At 49.0% G+C, this 18378-nt stretch overlaps 1 protein-coding gene across 1 annotated transcript; it reads right to left on the bottom strand.

Moving 5' to 3' along the window:
• Positions 1 to 8942: 8942 nt before the first annotated feature.
• On the bottom strand, positions 8943 to 18010 carry Catip (ciliogenesis associated TTC17 interacting protein). Its single transcript, XM_059278443.1, has 10 exons — positions 17952 to 18010; positions 17649 to 17768; positions 17106 to 17303; positions 16790 to 16845; positions 14949 to 15035; positions 14554 to 14721; positions 11566 to 11690; positions 10227 to 10303; positions 9869 to 9957; positions 8943 to 9695 (listed from the first exon to the last, which is right to left on the bottom strand). The coding sequence occupies exons 1-10, from the start codon at positions 17974 to 17976 to the stop codon at positions 9105 to 9107; spliced, it is 1536 nt and encodes a 511-aa protein (XP_059134426.1). The 5' UTR covers positions 17977 to 18010; the 3' UTR covers positions 8943 to 9104.
• Positions 18011 to 18378: the final 368 nt, after the last annotated feature.

The raw sequence follows: 18378 nt of genomic DNA on the forward strand, positions 1-18378 counted from the left end.
TTTGACCCTTGCTCCTCTCCTGGCTACCCTGTCCTCCACAATACCTCTGGTCTTGTTCCAGGTACCCCAAAATTATCTCTGATTTCAGGACTTTCTGCCTTTTGAGCAACATGGCTTGCAGCAGTATTTGTAATAGCCAAAAGCTGGAATTTTCCAGCTGCCCATCAACGCGTGAGTGAATCACTACTTGGCAATAAAAGAAACAAAGTACTACCACATTTAATAACGTGGGTAAATCTTCAGGAAATTATACTGGATGAAAAGTTCAAAGCGCGCCTGGGCTGCAGACTGAGTTTAAAGTCCCAACAATTTAGTGAAACCCAAAGCCAAAGTAGGGAAGTAGTTTAGTGGTAGTAGTTTAGAAAGTTGGTTAGTAGTTTAGAAAGCTGGCCTAGCACGTGCTTAGGTTAAAAAAAAAAAAAGTCACTTTTAAAAGCTTACCTCAGCCGGGCGGTGGTGGCACACGCCTTTAATCCCAGCACTCGGGAGGCAGAGGCAGGCGGATCTTTGTGAGTTCGAGGCCAGCCTGGGCTACCAAGTGAGTTCCAGGAAAGGCGCAAAGCTACACAGAGAAACCCTGTCTCGAAAAACAAAAAACAAAAAACAAAAAACAAACAAACAAAAAAAAAGCTTACCTCTTAGTTCAACGTGGTAGCACGTGTCTCCAACCCCAGTACTCCAGAGGCTAAGACAGGAGAATAGTAAGTTTCAGGTGAGCCTTGCACACACCATACACACCAGGCTCTGCCATTGACCTGCAATTTCAGCCCTTGAGTTTTCAAGACAGAGTCTGTGTGGTGGAGGCCGGCCTCAAACTCATAATCCTCCTACCTCTGCACCCTGAGTGCTGGGGTTATAGGTGTCACACCTGCCTTGAATCCGTGTGTGTGTGTGTGTGTGTGTGTGTGTGTGTGTGTGTGTGTGAGTGTAGAGAGAGAGAGAGAGAGAGAGAGTGAGCCTTGGGGAAACAGGAGTTAACTGTTTTGTCAAGCTGGCTGGCCTCAGGATCCGCCTGTCTCCAAATTTCAGCTTTGCCTGACTTTTTATATGGGTGCTAAGGATTAGCACTCGGTCTCTCACAGTCTCTCACACTGGCAGAGCAAACCCTCTTACCCGCTGAGCCGTCTCCCCCGCCCCTGTGGGCCCATTTAAATAGTACTTTTACAAGGACAACATTCTAGAACCGAAGATCAGATCTGTGGTTGCCCCAGGTTAGGAACAGACCAGATGGAGGATAGATGTGGTTGTACAAGTGACTTAAAGGAGCCTTGTGGGGTTGCGATGTGGTAGATAGGGAAACCACATGTAAACCACTGTACAGGATTTAATGTACCCACGCGTCCGTGCACCCTTCCACAGCTAATGAGTCTAAGAGAAAGTGAGGACATTATGATCCAGGATAATGGTCCATGACATTGGGTCAATGTCGGTATTCCAACTATAGTAAAAGCAGAAATGCAGACAGACATTTGAACACCAGTTCCTAGCAACATTATTCACATTAGCCCAGGAGTGGAAAATATCCACGTGTCTGTCAACACATGGATAAATACAATATAGTATAGACATGCAATGGAATGTAATTTGAGATTAAAACATCATGGAATTCTGATGCATTAGACAATATAGATAACCCCCCAAAACATCATGCTGGCTGGGTGTAGTGCTACATGCCTGCCATTGTGGAGCTTGGGCTGAGGATACAGGAGGATTACCATAAGTTCAAGGTCAGCCTAGGCTACAAAGTGAAGTTAAGACCAGCCTGGACTATAATTGTGGTGGTCGACAATCGGTTCTTTGGAACCCCAAGTGTCATGAACACTGATGCTCACATTGGCTTCTTAGGTTTGCTCACCATTACGGTCTGAATGTTTGTGACCCCACAACATTTGCGTGTTAAAGTCACTACCAAGGTGATGATAGTATTAAGAGGCAGGACCCTTGGGGGTGTCGTTAGGTCACAAGGGCTCTGCGTTCATAAATGAGATTACTGCCCTTATAACAGAGATCTGAGGGGCTGGCTGGGATACTGTAGCTCATTTGGTAGAATTTCTAGTGGGTTCCATCCCCAGCACAAACAGGGAGTGGTGGTTCACACCTGACTCCAAGAGGTATAGGTAAGATGACTAGCTTATACTTCCTAAGTCCCTGTCTCAACGACCCCAAAACAAACAAATAAGCAAACAAGCAAACTAACAAGTAAGCAGACCCGGGCTGGAGAGATGGCTCAGCAGTTAAGAGCGTGTACTGCTTTTGCAAAGGACCCAAGTTCAGTTCCCAATGTCCACGTCAGGCCTGTAACTCAGCTTTAAGGGATCTGACATCCTCTTCTGGATGCTGAGGGCATTGCACGTGCATACACACACACACACACACACACACACACACACACACACACACACACATACACATAAAATCATGGTGTGTACCACCATGCCTGGCTAAATTTCTGTTTCTGTTGCTTATAGATTTCACAATTTATGTATCTTTGTCTTCATTTTCTTTTATATATATGTATACATATATATGTGATATATATATATATGTATATCACACACACACACGCACACATTTTAGATAGGGTTTCCATTCATCGACATGCTGACCTTGAACTCAAGATTCTCCTGCCTCAGCCTCCCCGGTGCTGGTATTACAGGCATGCGCCACCACACTGGGCTTGAGGTTTTTTTTCCTTTTCTTTTCTTTTTTAATGTTTTAGATTTATTTTATTCATCCGAGTGCCTTGCCTCCCTGCATGTTTGTGTACCACATGCATGCCTGGTGCCTGAGAAAGTGATGAACCTTCATGTGGGTGCTGAGAATTGAACCTGGGTCCTTTAAAAGAACAAGTGCTCTTAACCCCTAAGCCAACTCTCCAGCCCCGGGGTATGTTCTTATAATAGTCTTGATGGACAGCAGAACCTTTTCCTGTCGTATAGCTGAACTACAGGCCCCCTGTGGTGATTAAGCAGTAGAGCAATTTCAAATGGAGAGAGCAATTTCAAATTTCAAACCCAGTGAGGCAGGGTTGGTTTTCATCGTGGTGATGGTTTCCAGGACACATGAGATTTAGTCCAAGGCTTAGGAAAGAAAGACCAATGGAGGACGAGTCTGCACCTTCAAAAGAATAAACAGCCTGTATTTGTTCATTTCTGGCTTTCAGTAATAGGTCCTCAAAGTAATAGTAGCTAGGTGCTCTACCACTGAGTTATGTCCCCAGCCTTCCCCCCCACACACCCGCACCCAACACCTTTTTTTTTTTTAACTTATTTTTGGGACAAGACCTAATGAAATTGCTCAGGTTGACCTAGAATTCACTCTGTAGCCCAAGAAATCCTTGACTTTGTCATCCTCCTGCCTCAGTCTCTTAAGGAGCCTGGGTTACAGGACCATGCCACCATACCTAGCTCGGTAGAAAGCTGTGTTGGACGTATCCACTTTCCTATTCGCTTTGCCCAAGTCACTCCCTCTTCCTGAAATGCCTCTGTGCCCTTGACAAAAAGCAATATCGATGTATAATACGCAATATTTATGAAAGGCCTTCAGAGTACTTCAGTAGTCAGAATGAATTTTTTAAGAAAGCAATTGCTAAACCAGGTGTGGTGGTCCATACTTGCAATCCCCACTTGGGAGGCAGAAGCAGGAGGGTCACAAATTCAAGGCCAGCCCGCTGTTCTTTTTTTTTTTTTTTTCTTTTAATTTATTTTGCTGTGGGTGGGTGGGGTGCCAGATTCCAGAGGTCCTTGCTGCAAGCCGCAAAAATATACAAAGTAGGATTTCAGCTGATTATGACAAAGCTAATACCTGGAAGAAGCCAAGGGCCTTCAGAGGCCAAGCTAAGGTTCAAGGAGCCTTGGTGATATTTGGCTTTTGATTATCAGCCGTTTTCTGCTATGAATTTCTTGTGTGCTGTTGTAGCTTTTCCATGATTTATTGGGCACCATTTCCTCTCTACTAAAGGAATATTTGGATAACCTTCTGCGCTGACAGCTTTGCACAGCCAGAACCCCAGTTCAAGCCTCCCTGTAATTATCGTCATTGGCAGCATTCGGCCACGTCCATCCCCAGATGGAGGAAAGTACCTGTACAGAGATACCTCTGTACTCTCTAAGAACAGACTTAAGCATCCAGGCTACCTGTTTGAGAAGGCCTGGCGGATGTGCCAATTGAGCTTAACTTCCTCCTTTCCCAAATCTTACCTCTAGTTCCAGATCTCCCTTTAACTATCACCAGAGGCATCTAGCCGCACACAGGTTGCCTAGAGACCGAGCACACTTTCCCCCACCCTGCAGATAAACGGCAGATAGCTTGGACAGATAGGAGCCACAGGAAAAAAGAAGGCAGTTTTATTTTCTCCATTGACCTAGCAACTTATAGATCTTAACATTTTCTACCAATCATGTTTAAGATTATAGTTGAGCACATAATATCCCTCTTCTTAGATATTACCCAAATTTAGCCTTTAGTTAATTCATTTCCCCATTGGTCACTTCCTTTTGGGGTTGCAAATGATAATTAATGGTTATTGCCCCTCTATGTGATTCTTATCACCCCTCCGTTTGACCCTGGAAGCCTGGCTTTGCACTGCCAAGGGACTACTGCTTGTAAGTGTCTATATACCAGGACTCTCAGGACACGGGAGGATGGAGAAGAGGAAAGAGGATGGAAGAACTAGATGGGGAAGAACTTGAGAGGAACAAACTGAGATGGGGAGAAAGAGGAGATGGGAGAGGAGATGATATGGGAAAGAATAAGATGGATGAGAACCTAGAAGGGGCAGAACTAAGATGAAAGAATTAAGATAGAACCTAGAGGGGACCATAGACAAGTGTAGAGAGAAATCAGGCAAGAAAGGAGTTAAATATGAGAGCAGAATATAAGCTTGTAACTGACATAGAGTAATAAAGTATATGGACTAAGAGCAGAATATAAGCTTGTAACTGACATAGAGTAATAAAGTATATGGACTAAGGAGTTTTATGTACATAGATTCATTTCTTTTCATCAAAGACTAATTATCAGCTGGTTGTAGATTCTTCCCGGACCCTGGGAGGGGACTATCGAGGGTCTGGACCCCCGTAGTCCTTGATAGGTCCTGAGTTCAATTCCGAGCAACCACATGGTGGCTCACAACCATCTATAATGAGATCTGGTGCCCTCTTCTGGTGTGCAGGCATGCATGCAGACAGAACACTGTACACATAATAAATAAATAAATAAATCTTAAAAACAAAATTTATTTGCCCGGAGGTGGTGGCGCATGCCTTTAATCCCAGCACTCGGGAAGCAGAGCCAGGCAGATCTCTGTGAGTTCGAGGCCAGCCTGGTCTACAGAGCAAGTTCCAGGACAGGCTCCAAAGCTACACAGAGAAACCCTGTCTTGAAAAAAAACCAAAAAAACAACAAAAATTTGTATTTATTTATTTAGTTATTATGTATACAGTGTTCTGCCTGCAGGCCAGAAGAGGGCGCCAGATCTCATAACAGATGGTTGTGAGCCACCATGTGATTGCTGGGAACTGAACTCAGGATTCTAGGAAGAACAGCCAGTGCTCCTAACTGCTGAGCCATCTCTCCAGCTCCCAGCTTGTTCTCACTGTGTAGATCAGGCTGGCCTCGAACTCACAGAGAGCTCCCTGCTGTTAAACCACCCGAGTGCTGAGATTAAAGGTGTGCGCCACACAACTGGCTACAGTGACTTCTAAACCCACCTGAGCTATGGATTCTGTTTTAAAAAGAAAAAAATAATTGTTAATGTATATAAAGTCACAGGGCTAGTCAATGCAGCAATGTTTCTAATATCAAGAAAGGGAAGTTGAAGGTCGGGTGGTGGGGTGGTGGTATACCTTTAATCCCAGCATGTGTGAGTTTGAAGCCAGCCTGGTCTACATAGTGAGTTCCAGGATAGCCAGGACTGTTACATAGAGAAACTCTGTCCAAAACAAAACAAAAAAACAACAACCAGGAAAAAAAAAAAAAGGAAATGAAGGACTGGAGCCAGTCTGGGTGACATAGGGAGATGCTGTCTCAAAGTATAAAATCCAGGTCAAGTATGGTGATCTTGTAATCTTAGCTCTTCGGAGGTAAAGGCAATCAATCAGAAGTCCATGTAGTCCTTGACTATACAGGGAGTTCAAAGCCAGTTTAAGCTATTTAAGACTCTGTCTCAAAAAAAAAAAAAAAAAAAATCCAAAACAAAACCACACACACCCACACACCCTAATTTCTTTAAGTTTAATCTTCTTATAAACACATAATAAACTATGTAATAGAGTTTTGTTTTTTGTTTTTGTTTTGTTTTGTTTTTTTAGTTTTTCGAGACAGTTTCTCTGTGTAGCTTTGGAGCCTGGGAGTCTGTCCTGGAACTTGCTCTGTAGACCAGGCTGGCCTCAAACTCACAGACATCCACCTGCCTCTTCCTCCTGAGTGCTGGGATTAAAGGCGTGAGCCACCATCGCCCGGCTGTAACGGAGTTTTAAAACAAACAATGCCCCCCACCCCCCACCCCCCGAAAAAGGACCAAGGACCAACAAAGAAAATGGAGTGTGTACCTCAGTGCTAGAGTGTATGTTTAGCATGCATGAAGCTATGGTGAATCCCTACCAACATAGAGAGAGACAGGGAAATAGAAAGTTGTAAAGGTACTAGACGTGTATTCTAAACACATTAATAGGCTGGGGATAGTGGTGTCCGCCTCTAATCCCAACACTTGAAAGGCTAAGGCTAGCCTAGAATACTTGATGAGACTCTGTCCCGAGAGCAAACAAACTGAAATAAACAACAAAGCTAAAACACTGATGGATGAGCAAAGTCGTGTGTGTGTGTGTGTGTGTGTGTGTGTGTGTGTGTGTGTGTGAGAGAGAGAGAGAGAAAGAGAGAGAGAGAGAGAGAGAGAGAGAGAGAGAGAGAGAGAGAGAGAGAGAGAGAGAATGAGGGAAATTCCACGGAGTCTATCTGATAATCAAAGGGTTAACTCACAATAAGCATAAGGGAGTTGGTCACAGGATCCAGGAGGGGTAGGGCTCAATCCAACATGGTTCTCTGGAGAACTCTGCCTTGATCCACAGCACCAGAATCCAGCATCCAAGACCACGAGGTAGCCAAGAGGAGCACTTACGCATCCCAGGTCTTAAGGGGTACCTCTTGGTCACACGGGGGGGGGGGGGGGGGGGGTAGCAGTTACCTGTTGCCTACTAGGGGCGGTGCTTCAGGGGTAAAGCACAGACAACCACCCTTACGTGTGTGTGTGTGTGTGTGTGTGTGTGTGTGTGTGTGTGTGTGTGTACATGTGTCTATGCAGGCCTTTAGATAGGGGAACTGAGATGATTTTATTGGTTGTGGGTTTATCCCCCATCTGTCATGAATTTGGGGGTGGGAGAGTTTCAAGACTGGGTTTCTCCGTGCAGCCCTGGCTGTCCTGGAACTAGCTCAGTAGACCAGGCTGTACTTGAACTCACAGATCTGCCTGCCTCTGCCTGCCGAGTGCTGAGATTAAAGGCGTGCCCACCTGGCTTGTGAATGCATTTCTTTTTAATAAAGAAGGTCGAAAATGACATAAAAAATTTTGCAAGACTCACGGGGGGGGGGGGGGGGGGGGGGCGGTCATTCACCTTTAATCCCAGCACTTGGGAGGCAGAGGCAGGTGGATCTTTGTGAGTTCGAGTTTACAGAGCTAGTTCCAGGACAGCTAGGGTTGTTACACAGAGAAACCATGTCTCAAAAAACTAAAATAATAATAATAATAATAAATAATAATAATTTTTTGGAAGGCTCAAGTGGCAGCTCTCTCTGAAGTCTTCTGAAGTGGCTCCTCTAAGAGACAGACACTGCCTTCCCTTCATATCCCCCAGACTTGTAGCCAAGAATGACACCCTGGAGGTCCCCCAGAACCTCTCATCTCAAAACAGCAGGGCTGATGGCCGATGACCAGAGACATTGATGGAGGCACAGTGCCTGCACCCCAACTACCAACTGCCTCAGAGGACCTAACACTACCCAGCCCACAGCCAGCTTCAGACAGACAAGTCACTGGGCCAGAACTGGGGGCCAGCAAGGAACCTAGGGGTGGTGATGAGTACCTGTCTTTCTTTTTTTTTTCCTCAAAGGGTCGCTGGGGATCCCTTGCACAGTCTGGGGGAGTCTCATGTGTACTGGTGGATGGTGGACGACCTAAAGCATTAAGAAGCTGAGGGGGGTAGGGGTGTTCCACGTCTCTCCTCACATTTCTGCAATTTTTTTTTCTTTTTTTTTTTCAGAGCTGAGGACTGAACCCAGGGCCTTGCGCTTGCTGGGCAAGCGCTCTACCACTGAGCTACATCCCCAACCCCTTCTGCAATCTTTCTACGCATTCTTTTCTAGGTGGCCATGACTATACATACTTAGATTCAGGGTGTTACTATAGGCTTTCCTGGCCAACTCCAGATTAAAACCCTGCTTCCCTACCTGCGGGATCTTACACAGCCCATGCAGGACCTCACTGAAGGGAACTGAAGAGATCCACTTGCTTCTTTACCAAGTGCTAGGATTATTGGTGGCGTGAGCCTTAGTTTTTCCCTCCTCACCGCCTCTTTTTTTTTTTGGTTTTTTGAAACAGGCTTTCTCTGTGTAGTTTTGCGCCTTCCCTGGAACTCGCTTTGTAAACCAGGCTGGCCTCGAACTCACAGAGATCCGCCTGCCTCTGCCTCCCGAGTGCTGGGATTAAAGGCGTACGCCACCACCGCCCTGCCTCACTGCCTCTTACTTATTAATTGAATTGAATTTTGAGACAGGGTCTTGCTGTGTGGCCCTAGCTTGAACTCACAGCGGTTTTCCTGTGTCAGCCTCCCGAGTGCTGGTTACAGGTGGGAACCAACCCCTCTGACTACACGCCTTACTTTTCTTTTCTCCGGAACGCTTGTAACTGTGAACATAGCATCTAGGAAGAAAGGCTGAAACTCGTCGGGTAAACGAAGTTAAAGCTTGGCATTTTTGACAAGAGGCCCTGGCCGGCGACAGTGGTCCCCGCTGGCTGGCGGAGCAGCCCTGGGGAAAGGACCCTGCTGCTGAACCCGCAGCTGGGATACCCGACCCGGCCAGTCCCCGGTCTCTCGCTCCCAGCCGTCTGCCTAGTCCTTTTCCAGATCCAAACTCTGGAACAACAACTCATCCTTGCCATTGAGGTCGACATTTCCCTCCCCGCCTTCGTCGCTGTCATCGTCGACATTGTAGCCGACTTCGTCATCGTCTCTGACGTCGCTTTCTTCGTCGTTGACGTTGTCGTCGACATCCTCGTTGTCCTCATCATCCTCGTTGTCTTCATCATAGTCATAGTCGTCATCGTCAGCGTACAGGTACTCCTCCTCCTCCTCTTCTTCCTCCTCCTCCTCCTCCTCCTCTTCCTCCTCCTCCTCTTCTTCCTCCTCCTCGTATTCCTCCTCCTCCTCTTCCTCCTCCTCCTCCTCGTATTCCTCCTCCTCCTCCTCCTCCTCCTCTTCCTCCTCGTCGGAGTCCAGCGAGCGGAAAGGGCTGGGTCGGTGTGAGGAGCGCAAGGCAGGGATGGACGGGCGCAGCATGGCGTAGGGCCCGAAGTGCTCGGCGGCGAAGGTGACCACGTCCTCGGGCCGGCGGATGAGCAGGAAGAGCAGGAAGTCGGAGACCAGCGCTTCGGCCTCGGGGTGCTGCCGCAGGTAGCTGGTGTGGCTGAGGCGGAGCTGCTCCTGGAGGAGGGGCACGGAGTGGTCCCCCCACCAGGGCTGAGCACCGCCCCGGATTGTCCAGGAGCGCCTGGGCTGGGACCCCCTTATCACCCGGACATGCGCATTTCCGCACTCCCCCCGTCCATCGCAGGAAAGCAGGTGGACCCCTAGGCTGGCTGCAGCCACTTTCTCACCTTCTGGTTCAGGAATTTCGAGTATAGCTCCAGGTCTTCCTCCCACACCAGGGGCTTCTTATCAAACTGGGGCGGAGGCTCAATCACATCTGAGTGGGGTGAGCAAGGGAACTGTGTCCACATCCCTCGCGTACACAGGGGGAATCCCAGGAACTCTCGAGTATGGGCTTTGTCTCTGAGAGGGACTCACGGCAGAGGTCCATCCTATCCCTGGGAGTCTGAGGCTGGAGGGCTGCTGCCTCTCCACCGGTTCAAGGATCCTGGCCCACCCCTAGCGTTGGATCCTTCCCAAACAAGAGAGGCGCCAGGCTCCTCCCATCTTCCCTTCACGGGCCCCACCTTGTCCTGAACCACTTACCCACTTCCCTCAAGAGTGGCATCTTGGTGATGATACAGCACCCTGGAGAGCCCACCTGGACTCTCTTAGCCAGGTGCCTGCAGAGCAATACAGAAGAAGTTGGAGGAGAGTCTTCCTGTACCACCGGGTGGTGACCTACCAGTGCTGAGCATAATGAGTTGTGTGGCTCAAGCTCTCTCTCGCCTACCCTCCTACCCACCAGTGTGATGGGAGCCTTCTGGGAGATGACTAAGGTCAAATGAAGGGCATAATGGTGGGGCTTTAATCAGAGGATTGGTGTCCTCAAAACAGAAAGAGAAAGCAGAGAGAGCTCTCTACCCACTGGCACACTGAAGAGAGGCAGAGTGGTGGGGGCAGCCAGAGATCTCACCAGGAGCCAACCCTGCGGGCCGTTGTTCAAACCATCCAGTGACTTTTTTTTTTTAAACATTATTTATCCTGTGTGTGCATGCACGCACACACGTCATGCATGCACATGCTTGTGTGGAGGTCAGAGGACACTTTGTAGGCGCTGGCTCTCTCCTTCCATCCTGTGGGTTCCAGGAATTGAACTCAGGTCATCAGACTTGGCAGGAAGCTTCCTCACCACCTTCCCAGAGGAGCCACCCCTTAACTTGGGCCTGCCTTTTTTGGAGGAGGTTTTACTACTGTAGATGGCTCTCAGACTTAGGACCATCCTCCTGTCTCAGCCTCCCAAGTGCTGGGATGGCAGGCGTGAGCAGCTGTTCCAGGCTCATCTTGTGGTGTTTTGTCATGGCAGCCGAGGTAGGACGCTACAGTGTCCCCATGAGAGCTGCCTTGAAACCCCTGTTTACTCTGCTTCCTCTGTTCATCTTTGTGGTTCTTGGGCCCTGTCCCAGATAACAGCAAGCATCAGGCCTTGCCTTAAAAAATAATGCACACGCTGGGCTGTGGTGGCTCACACCTTTAATCCCAGCACTCTGGAGGCAGAGCCAGGTGGATCTCTGTGAGTTCGAGGCCAGCCTGGTCTACAGAGCGAGATCCAGGGACAGGGCACCAAAACTATACAGAGAAACCCTGTCTCGAAAAACCAAATTAAAAAAAAAAATGCACATCTATATCCTAGCACCTAGGGTACTAAGGCAAGAGGACTGTGAATTTGAGGCTAGCCTGGGCTCACTTTTTTTTTTTTTTTAAAGCAGATGAAATGCCAAAGCAAAGGTACATCCAGATCTCAATGACAATATTTCCTGGCAGTATCTTGGCAACAATGGTGACCCCTGTGCCCCATCCCAACCCAGGAATGACCTTTCTTCATGGTCAGAGCACCAGACTTTACACAACACTGTCACCTCAGTCCTTCCCACCAGGGGCTCACCCGTCAGAGAGCAGGTAGAACTGGCAGGAAAAAGGGACGCCCTCTTCAGAGTGGACGGTTTGCTCCACAATGAACATTTCAGCCTGCTGGTGGCCCACTTGGATTGTCTGGAAGCCCAGGGATTGCTGGAGCAGCCAAAGTGGGGGACAGGGTGAGGCGGTTGCTCACCACAGTAGTGCCCCCATCTCCTCAAGCCTTTCCTCCTCACCAGGTTCATTCCGGCTCACCAGTGGTTAGTGATCCTTCACAGTCCAGCTCCTCATGTGCCACAAAGTTTGAGTTACATCCTCAAGATAATCTGGGGATTCTTCACAGCGGGCTCCAGCCACCCCCTGCCACCCCCTTCCCAAGCTATCTCAGTGGAGGAGTGTTGCTTAGTTGGCACATTTTGTTACAGGGCACGAGGGCTCAGCGTGGGGAGGGTGAGGCTGTACACCAGGTGGACAGCGCTTTCTAAAGCTTTAGAAAACACTGAGCTGGACGGACATCCTTAATCCCAGCACTCGGGAGGCAGAGGCAGGCAGGACTCTGAGTTTGGGGCCAGCCTGGTCTACAGAGCGAGTTCCAGGACAGCCAGGGCTACACAGAGAAACCCTGTCTCAAAAAAAAAAAAAAAAAAAACAAAACAAGGAAGGAAAGAAAGAAACAAAGAACGAACACACACCTGAGATTGACCATTGTCCTCCACCTATACACACCTGCATGTACATTTGTGCTAGTGCACACCCACACACCCACACACACATATACCTATACACAGAAAGTCAGGTGTGGAGGTGCACACCCACACACACATATACCTATACACAGAAAGTCAGGTGTGGAAGTGCACACACACACACACATATATACAGAAAGTCAGGTGTGGAGGTGCACACACACACACACACACATATACACAGAAAGTCAGGTGAGGAGGTGCACACACACACACACATATATACAGAAAGTCAGGTGTGGAGGTGCACACACACACACACATATACACAGAAAGTCAGATGTGGAGGTGCACACACACACACACACACATATACACAGAAAGTCAGGTGTGGAGGTGCACACACACACACACACACACACACACATATATACACAGAAAGTCAGATGTGGAGGTGCACACACACACACACATATACACAGAAAGTCAGGTGTGGAGGTGCACACACACACACATACACATATACACAGAAAGTCAGATGTGGAGGTGCACACCCACACACTCACATATACACAGAAAGTCAGGTGTGGAGGTGCACATACACACACACACATATACACAGAAAGTCAGGTGTGGAGGTGCACATACACACACACACACACATATACACAGAAAGTCAGGTGTGGAGGTGCACACCCACACACACCCACACACATATACACAGAAAGTCAGATGTGGAGGTGCACACACATACCCACACACATATACACAGAAAGTCAGGTGTGGAGGTGCACACACACACCCACACATATACACAGAAAGTCAGGTGAGGAGGTGCACACCCACATACACCCACACACATATACACAGAAAGTCAGGTGTGGAGGTGCACCCCCCCACACACACCTATACATAGAAAGTCAGGTGAGGAGGTGCACACACACACACACACATATACACAGAAAGTCAGGTGTGGAAGTGCACACACACACACACACACACATACACAGAAAGTCAGGTGAGGAGGTGACCACACCCCACACACATATACACAGAAAGTCAGGTGTGGAAGTGCACACATGCAATTGAAATCCCAGCATTTAGGATGCTGAGGTAGGAGGACTGAGAAGCTAAGGCCAGCTTGGGCTAAAAAAACAAAACAGAAACAGAAACAAACAAACAAACAAACAAAAAATTTAAATGTTGGAAAAATATAAAGGTGTCTCTTTGGACCGAGGTGTAGTTCAGTGGTGAAACATTTGCCGAGCGCTTTCAAAGCCCTAGATGATGTATGATTTTTGTTGTTGTTGAAACAGGATCTCATGTACCACAGGCTAGCCTTGAAATAAATAGGTAGCTAATGATGACTCCGAACTCCTGGTCCTTGTGTCTCTACTTCCCAAGTACTGGAGTTATAGGCACATGACACCATGATGCCTGGCTTTAGATGATGTAGAGCGTGTGTGTGTGTGTGTGTGTGTGTGTGTGTGTGTGTGTGTGTGTGTGTATACATGTTCATGCACACATGAAGGTGTATATGTGCTCATGGGTGCACATGCATGTGGGTATTTGGCATGTATGTGCATGCGTGTGTGTGTGTGTGTGTGTGTGTGTGTGTGTGTGTGTGTGTGTGACTGAGAACAACTTCTAGTATTCTACAGGAGCTGTCCACCTTGTTTTATTTTCCTTTAAATATTTATTTTTATGTTTTATGTATATGAATGTTTTGCCGACATGTACATGTCTATATATACACATATATACATATATGCATCACATGTATGCCTGGTGCCCTCAGAGGCCAGAGGAGGGTATTAGATCCCCTGGAATATGGGTTACAGAGGGTTGTGAGTGGCCCTGTGGGTGCTGGTAACTGATCCCAGGTCCTCTGCAAGACCAGTAAGTGCTCTTAACCACTGAGCCACCCTACCCACACCCAGGGCCTTTCACTGGGACCCGAGGCTGCCTGATTCGGCCAGGCTGTCTTCACCTCTCCAGTTCAGGGACTGTAAGTGTGCACCACCTGTATGGAGTTGGGGGCATCAAACTCGGGTCCTCCTGTTTGCGTCACTGAACTGTCTCTCCAGCCTTAGGGGACGTGTTTTTAAAAAGCAGACTTCCATTACATCTCCTTCTTCCGTATGGAAGCTCTTGCAAAGACGATTGTTTCCCACCTTCCCGTTCCCCACTGAACCCACCCGGTCCATCCTCAAACCTCCTTCTGTCAGGCTGAATACCCACCCACCTTGGTAGCCACTCTCTCCTTCACATCTGTCTTTCCCACCTCCGTGACCCTTCTAGTTTGCCCCCGGGCCCAGAGAGATGCTCACATAGGTGCAATGGCACAGTCTGCCCTCCGCATCCAAGGCCAGGAAGCGAGCACCGCTGGGGACCGACTGCCGCCAAGCCATCACCCTCAGAAGCACCAGGTTGGCGGTGTTGGAAACAAAGCCGTTAAGTGATTGGCAGGGGAAAACAGAGACTCCAGTCTTCGTTTCCTGTTGGGGGAAGATCTGAAGTCAGAGACCTGGAGCTCAGAAGAGGCGGCAGCAGGTGTTGGGTTCAAGCCGGGTGCTGGCAGCAGGTGTTGGGTTCAAGCCGGGTGCTGGGTGTGTGGTTCATCTCAAGGCCCTTGGCCTGGGCACCGGGCCTCACACAAGCTCGTCCCTCCCTGCTGTGGTTCTAAGGATGTGGGAGGTGGTTCCCACTTGGCTTTCGCTCTTACCTCACCCTCCTTGACACTTCTGGTCACAACCAGCTGGTCATCCTGCTTCAGAATGCTCATCTTCCGTTCCATGGGGAGGATGGGAAACTAAAGGCCAGAGGACATGGGAGAATCGGGTGCTCACCCTGGAGGAGCTGGCACCCAAACTGTCTTGCTCTGTGCTTGTTTGCGTTTTGATTTCCTGAAACAAAGTCATTCGGAGTAGCCTGGAACTCCCTGTGTAGCCCAGGATAGCCTGGTACTTGCAGCAATTCTCCTGCCTCAGCCTCCCAAGCACTGGCAAATACAGTCTTATCTATCTATCTATCTATCTATCTATCTATCTATCTATCTATCTATTTATTTATTTATTTCTGAGACAGGGTTTCACTGTGTAGCCCTGGCTGTCCTGGAACTCACTCTGTAGACCAGGCTAGCCTCGAACTCACAGAGATCTGCCAGCCTCTACCTCCTGGAATTCTGGGATCAAAGCCATGCACCTCCACCACCCAGCTTAAGTTGTATGCTTTATAAAAGACAAAATAGAAGTGTAAAGACTTGGATCTAAAATAAAAAATGATAATCAGGGCCAGCAAGATGTCCCAGTGGGTAAAATATTTTCTACAGAAGCCTGACAACTTGAGTTGGAGTCTGGATCCTACAGTCTTTGATGGAAGGAGAGAACCAACTCCCAAACTTTGTCCTCTGACTGATTTCCACATTTGTGTTCTCCCCTAAAATAACAAAAATTTAAAGATGACAAACAGCTGGCCATGGTGATGCACTCCTATAATCATAGACAGAGGCAGGAGGATTAAGCTGGCATCCAACCTTGTCTACACAGTCCCTGTCTTGATAAAGCAAAAAGATAAAATAAGAGACCAACAGATGAATAAAAAGTCTCATAGCCTGATGTAGTGGTCCAGCACTTGGAAGGAGAAAGTGGGGGGAATCAGGGTTCAAAGTCATCCTCAGTGACATGTCAAGCTTGAGGTCAGTCTGTCTCAAAAACAAGAAGGAAGGGCTGGGGCAGTGGTGGCATATGCCTTTAATCCCAGCACTCAGGAGGCAAAGGGAGGTGGATCTCTCAGTTCGAGGCCAACCAGGTCTACAGATTGAGATCCAGGACAGCCAAGGAGGCTACACAAAGAAACTCAAAAAACAAAAAAAAAAAACAAAAAAAAAAGGAAGGAAAGAAGGAAGGAGGAGGAGGAGAAAAGAAGAAGGAGGAAGGAGGAAGAGGAAGAGGAGGAAGAGGAAGAGGAGGAGGAGGAGGAGGAGGAGGAGGAGGAGGAGGAGAAGAAGAAGAAGAAGAAGAAGAAGAAGAAGAAGAAGAAGAAGAAGCCCTTCCATTTATGATGGAGGTCAGTAATAGGGCCATACTATGTAACAGGAAAGCAAACAGTGGTACACCTCCGAACAGAACACAGGCTTGAAGCTGGGAATAGATTATCTGAGAAGGCTGCTAGGCCCAAGTCATCTCCCATGTTCAGCGAGGTCATGGCCCCATAGAGGAAGTTATTGAAGGGCTGGGTGAGGGGTATAGAGACAGAAGATTTAAAGGTTAAGTGGTGACAGGCTCCAGGGACTAGCCAGGCTCTGGGAAAGGCCAAGTCACATGGCCCTGGGAAATGGACAGGCTTTCAGGCCTGAGCAAGCCCCAGTGGGCTGGGCTCCGTTTGTGACTCCATAGAACATTGCCGGCAGTACTGGAGATGACTGGTCATCAAGCTGTGTGTGATAGGTTGATGGTAGACGGTAGTGTGCTGTATTCTCCTGGGGTCCCTCCCACCCGTGAAAGGTCTGTGTTCTTGCTTACTCTCGACCCAGGGGCAAGGCTAGGGGAGGCTGGTAGTAAGTACCTTGATGAATTCCTGGCTGTGTTGCTCCATTAGCTCCAGTTTATTGGTTAGGTAGCCTGGGGTATAGGGAGGCAAGTGCTGTTGTCACAGGAGACAGGAGTCTGGGATGGACCCTTAGGGAAGGTGCTGGCCCAGGCTGGTGCAATGTGGCCATGGGAGAATGACTGGGTGGTCATCACTGCCCTTCTCCTCCCCCCTCCCCCATGCCTTGCCCTAGTCCCCAGGTAAAGTCAAGGGCTGCAGGTCACATGGACTGGAGTGGGGCCCTTGGAGGGAAGATGTGGTACCGGGCTGCCACCTGGCAGCTGAACTCTACCTAGGAGGGAGCTTCCACACAGTGATTTATCTATGTAGCCTCGGCTGGAGGCGTGAACCATCACACAATGGGTCAAGATGCCCTGGTCATCTCTGTACTTCCCTCTCTTCACATCGATGGTCAGCTCTCCCTGAGGTGCCCCTGTGTCTGAGACGACGGCCAGCGTCTCTGGGAAGAACAACAGCAGTTCCTCCACCCCTGCGTGGTGAGAGACGCCTTCTTCAGGCCCATCCTCCAGACCCCCAGCACCCACTCCCCCCTTGCTGTATCTGCCGTCTCCCCCCCTCCCCCCCACCCCGTCTCTCCCCCTCCCCCCCCCCGCCCCCGTCATCGGCTGGTGAAGAGCACGCCCCCTCCCCCAGGCTTTTCCCTCCACAAACACAAAAGCAAATAGGTATCTATCAGGTCTTTTCTGAGTCTCAAGAGAATCAAGCGGGGGTTGGGGCGGGGGTGGGGGGAGAGACAGGACCCCTCTAGGCATCCTCTCTTCCTTTCTCCCCAGACTCACACCCCTTCCCATGCCCACCCCACCCTCTGGCTCACGGAAGGAGTTAAGAAAGTTGATGGCTTCATCATTGGCCTCTGGGAGTGGCTGTTGCTCATGCGGCGGCAGCGGGGGCGGCGGGGGCGGCCGGCTTACCTGCTGGTCCTTGACTTTGGAGCCTACAAGAAGAAGGAGAAGCTAAGATGTCAGACCCTGGGGGGAAAAGGGCAGGGTAGGCAGGGGCACCTTAGTCCTGATCCCTGTCCCCAGGAGCTGAATGTACTAAGACCACGCTCGGGTAAGATGGTAAGGGAGAAATAGCCCTTCTCCTCCTACGCACAGATCAGCAGCCCATTTCCCACCTGAGGGGGAAACTTTGGAAGACATGCTGATTGGGATCAGTCGGTCTGCGGCTAGATGTCTCCATGGCAACCAGAAGCTAGGGACTGCCCCTTAAAGGGCTATCAACCTGCTTTACCGAGCCTAGATCTGTCAGGCTTTGGAGCTTAGCCCAAGCTTTAGGGGTTGTCCAGCAGAGGGAGCCTGTGACACTCTTAAGAGGCAAGGGGAAATTGGTTAATTACAACTTTCTTGGAAGTAACAGACTAATGGGCTGGAGAGACGGCGGCTCAGCTGTTGAGAGCACTGGCTACTTTTCCAGAGGACCAGGGTTTTGATTCCAAGCATCCAGATGATGGCTGACAACTGTCTCCGGTTCTGTGGGATCCAACTCCCTCTTCTGGTCTCTGTGGGCACCAGACGCATACGTGGTGCACGTCCATACATCCA

This window comes from Peromyscus eremicus, chromosome 13 (assembly GCF_949786415.1).
Source record: "Peromyscus eremicus chromosome 13, PerEre_H2_v1, whole genome shotgun sequence".
Taxonomy (NCBI): Eukaryota; Metazoa; Chordata; class Mammalia; order Rodentia; family Cricetidae; genus Peromyscus; species Peromyscus eremicus.

Bases quoted from the DNA above. Each gene is read 5' to 3' on its own strand.
- Catip (XM_059278443.1), bottom strand. From the start codon at position 17,976: ATGTCTTCCAAAGTTTCCCCCTCAG. The intron at 17,769-17,951 runs GTGGGAAATGGG...TTCTTCTTGTAG, and splicing joins TTCCAAAGTTTCCCCCTCAG to GCTCCAAAGTCAAGGACCAG. The intron at 15,036-16,789 runs GTACTTACTACC...TCTGGCCTTTAG, and splicing joins ACAGCCAGGAATTCATCAAG to TTTCCCATCCTCCCCATGGA.